Source organism: Pygoscelis adeliae, unplaced genomic scaffold (assembly GCF_000699105.1).
Source record: "Pygoscelis adeliae isolate BGI_AS28 unplaced genomic scaffold, ASM69910v1 Scaffold57, whole genome shotgun sequence".
In the NCBI taxonomy this organism is placed as follows: Eukaryota; Metazoa; Chordata; class Aves; order Sphenisciformes; family Spheniscidae; genus Pygoscelis; species Pygoscelis adeliae.
In genome coordinates, this window is record NW_008825615.1 from 7,005,330 (window position 1) to 7,010,042 (window position 4,713).

Genomic DNA, 4,713 nt, shown 5'->3' on the forward strand with positions numbered 1-4,713 from the left:
TCCTTTGTGTTCTTCAACTAGCAGCACAAATGTGCTTGACTGAGGGTATGAATTCAATGAAATAATCTCCAATATTTTTCTGTCCCTTTTTGACTACTTAGTATCCACTCAAACAGTAGCAGAGAAATATGTGTGCATTTCACAGTGTGCCTCTTTCAGTACCATCACACTGAATAACATTCAGTCCCTTGCCTAAGTCTAGTAAAAATACACTGAGTGGAAAAATCATTCAGTGAGTTTCAGTAATGAGTAACAGGTGATTCTCAGTTTTTTCCTCACTCCCTCTCTATACATGACCAGGAGATCAAGGAGATCTTGTTCACCTCTGCACTTTGCCCACACCCATCCTCCTTGAGCCTGCCCACCCTCCCCTCGCTGCTAGTCCTGGATTTCAGTGGCATTCTCCTTCCTTCCAGAAGGCATGGGCCACACCAAATTTTTGAAGCATTTGCCAAGGCCAGTTCACAGTGGTTCCAGACAGCAGGGAGGTTTTTCCTTCAAGACTTTCAGCAGGCCGCCTAGGGAAGACCGCTTCTTCAACTCCTTTCTCTAGAGAGTGCCTTTCATATACTCTAACCCTACAATCATCCCCTCTTTCCTCTTGCACGGTCAGTGCCTTAGGTCATCCATAGTATGTGCCCACATAATGAAGGGATGAGCTAGGAGACTTTGTTGACAGCAGGACAACAAAGCTACAAGTAAATGTCTGCTTTTGCAATTATACTATCCAAAATAAATACATTTTATGAGATCCTGCAGGGTCAAGAGTGAATGCACTGCCAACTCGCACACACAGACAGGGAGTTTTCACAAAAAAAATGGGGTTTTTTTCTAAGAATCCATTCTGTTGGGAAAGCAGCCTTTTCCATTAATGGACCGAATCTTGTGTTTTGTGATATTTAAATGAATTACTGTTTTGACATGCTACATTTGGCCAGAAAGTCAAATCCCAGAACAGTGAATCTCACCACTGTACTTTGGCGGGCCTAAGACAATGAAACCCAGCTGAAGAAATGTGATCACAATGTCATATGCTATCTGATTTATTAAATGCGACCCAGATCTAGCTTGTGTATGGGAAAAAGTGACATCTCATTCAAATGGCATTAGTGCTCTTTCTTCTAAAATACCAGACCTGCCAAAGGAAGCAGAAAGAAAGAATTGATCCCAGCAAATAAAAGGTTTTGGAGAAGCTACTCCAGTGTGTTAAGTACAGTATTTTGAATCAAGTCACAGTATCTCTGACTCAATCCTGCAGGAAAAAAGGCAGCAGCACAGAGACCTAAATGAAGAAGATAACCTGGCATTGGTTCCTGAACACTGGTTATTTGGGAGCGCATTTGCATGTTCTTACAACAAACCAGGAACTGAAACCATGGTGCTATACATGCCCAGGAAGCCCTCTAACCACAGAGTCAACTACTGGCTCTTCTGCGTGGAAGACTTCTGCTCAGTTTTCACCAGACATGCTGGTTTGGATGTGAAATTTTCCTGCTGGCAAAAACGTAATTGGAACCAATGTGCTTCCACAAAAGGCATTCATTTCAACAAATCAGCATCTTCCAGCAAGAAACAATTTGCTGAAAAGTTTTTGATCAGCTCGTCTGACAAATTAGTTGACTTAATATCAGGGAGTATTTCTCAACAATGATTAAGGTTAAGTAGTCTTAACTGTTCTGGAGCGCCACTTTGTTACATTCCACATACATACACACACACTGAAACCACAGATGTGTGAACGCAGTCCTGCTGAGATGTTCATTCCTATCTTGGCCTGCAGGACTGAATCTAAATTATCCTCTGAAACTTTTGAACTTTGCTGTAAACTTCATTTGCACTTCTGGGAAAGTGAAATGCATAACCCATAAACACGGGTCATGATTTATGGCACTGTGGGTTTTGCAGACTGGTGCTGAATGAATGAGGTGTATCTCTAGCTGTGAAGGTTTCTTTATAAAGGTCTTTTATCCAAAAGCATATTTACCAACCATCACCATGTTTTTTTGTTTCCCAGATGCATAAGAACACTGAAGTGAAGGTCAGGTTGGAAGGAATTTGAGATGGAATCTGACCTGGCATAAAATTTCAAGACCGTTAAAGGCAGCCTAAGTTCAGTTTTCCCAAGTACGACTAGAAGGAGTCTAGTAGGAACTCTGTCTGGTTTTGCAATACGCTCAGCAATTATGAGTTTATCTACATACTTCCAGTAAAATGACTCTCTCATGCTCAGAGACTAATATTTCTTTATTATCTGTAGCTTTTCAAAGGTCTTCTCTTTCACCTGTGTAGTTCTAAGCCACTATCATGGACAGGACAGCAGGGAAGAGAGACCCATTAGCGGCCATATCAAATCAGATCCAATACTGTCTTCTCATATGATATTTCTCACAGGGTTAGGGAAAATCTTGGAGGTGGAATTTCTTCAGAACATAATCTCTGTTATGGGCGAAAAGCAAGCAGCTGAAAAGCATAAAAAGGCTATTTACGGTTTGCTACTTCTAAATACAGTATGCACTGATCCCAGCTTAATTTGTTTAAATATAAGTGAGGATGTTTGAATTTATAGTACTGAAATACAGTCCTCCGCAGGACAGGCAGAGAGGGGATCACTATACCTCCTTCCACTCTTTGCCATGCCCCCACTTTTGCCTGATGCTAAGCATCTATTACTGTTGGCAGTTTGCAGGATCCTTTGACTCTGTCTTTCATGCTATTTCAGAACCATGTAAAAATTGCTGGAGAACCTGGCCATAATACTCTCTTATTTTTAGCTTTTGCACTATTGTTGTATTCTACTTCAATAAAAGGAAAATAACTCTAATAACTAGAAGCGTAATCTTGTTCTGTACTGATCTGTGCCTTACTGCGGTTTACCACAGGTTCCTGATGAGGCATTTCTGCCTGGTCCACACACCTTTTTCACTCTGACCTTTGTGCCTGCCAATGTACCACTGCAGTCCTTTGTCTTGCAAACGGACACTGCATTTCTGCAGGAGGACAGGTCTGCTTTGATATGGCTCTGGCCCATGGAAGTGCCCCAAAACTGTCGATCATCCAGCAGTACTTAAAAGGACAGGCCATCAGACATAAACAATCACATGAATATGTCCATTCACACAATATTTGGTTCACAGCATTCTTCAATTAGTAAAGTGCTTTGGTACTGATTTAAGACATTTCAGAAGATTGTTATTATTAACATGTTTTATAAAGCTTCCAAAATATACCTTCCTTATAGAGAGCATGTCTTTAGCAAGAATAACTGCATTGCGTACCTGAAAGACAGCAAATCCTGTTCCCTCCGCTGCCACTGTAATTGTCATTGGTTGTGCAGGGGCAATCTGAAAGAAAGATGAGTAAAACAGTATTTTCAAAGTACTTTCAGTCAGCAGACTTTACAAAAGTATTCCTCTCTTTCTACAGTACCTCCTTGGTCTGAAGCAGAAAACGGTTTTGAGTGTGAACTGAAAAAGTTTCCGGAATTTTCAAAGAAGGTGCTGTCACTGTTACATCCATTTCTGTTTTGCTTGCAGTAGTGAGAGTTGCGAATAGACTCAAGGCTTGCAGAGCCACCACCGTGTCCTGTTGAGAGAAACGAATCCTTCTGTATTAAACAGAAGAAGCCTGTGCAGTGAACTACCTGCGTATAGGCCATGCCTTGGGGAGCTCACGGTCCCTGCATTGTCCCATTTGTTGATTATGCTGGAGTCTTCATGCAGCCACCTCCACATCTCTGTTGGGATTCCACTGGCATGAAGGATCCCAGCACAGAAGAGGGATGGCAACACAGAACAAGTTAGCTACTGTGACATGCAATGGCGAATGAGGTAGGAGCCAGCTAAGTAAGTTTTCCTCTTGTGCAAGGTATGTAGAACACCTGACACGCCGGTGGACACAACAGTCAGAATCATACACCACACGGACAGTGAAGAGAAAGCCAATGAGGAAAGTAATGATACTGCTACTTTCTAGATTTGTTTAGTGACTATGCATTAAATATCCAGTACTGCACAAGAGTTATTCAGGGTACCTTGATCACCGAAGCAAATGCTATAGGTCTGAAAAAGTATTAACATTTATTAAAAAAAGCCTGAAATGAGTTTTTATCAGACCCCTGGCAACAATTTCAAAGGGGTTCAGCGCAGTTTTTATACTCTATAATGTTTTGTGCAATTGTTTAACCACTGCAGAATATGCTTATAACACATTATCATATATATATCTAAAATTCTCTTTTGTTTATCTTTGTGTATGATTGCAGGCTTAGCTCTCCAGGATTTGAACACAAGAGGCAGTTTTTGAACATTTGGTCCAGCACAGTTTAGTGAATGAGAATTTTAACATCCACTATTTTCTGGAAAAAAATACAGTAATTAATTATATGTCTCTAATGCTTCTCAGGGATTTTTGCTGTTCGTGTAGTTCATTTTGCACCTATTTTTAACCAGTGACAGTGAAGGAATTGGCCTTGCAGGCTCAGCATACAGAGGTGTTTTATTCATTCTTAGGTCACTTCTAGTAACAACATTCTAACATAACAGAAGCTCATTAATTACAACATGGTGACTGTGCCATACCTTAAGGTACCGGCACGTGCTGCCTATTCACTCTAAATGATTAGAAACCACTCTCCTTCCCGTGCCACGTCCTTGTCTGAGATGACCTGCTTCACTGACTAAAATTCAGAAAGATCAGCTGATAAGCGACAGAGCT

General features: G+C 41.0%; 1 protein-coding gene across 1 annotated transcript in view; it reads right to left on the bottom strand.

Annotated features, from left to right (window-relative positions):
• Nucleotides 1–4,713, bottom strand: part of CD109 (CD109 molecule) — an 84,583-nt gene that overhangs the window by 12,040 nt on the left and 67,830 nt on the right. The window contains exons 28-29 of the mRNA XM_009333238.1: nt 3,427–3,582; nt 3,276–3,341 (exon numbers count right to left, since the gene is read on the bottom strand). Of these exons, the coding sequence (XP_009331513.1) occupies nt 3,276–3,341; nt 3,427–3,582 (222 nt within the window). The remainder of the gene's footprint in view (nt 1–3,275; nt 3,342–3,426; nt 3,583–4,713) is intronic.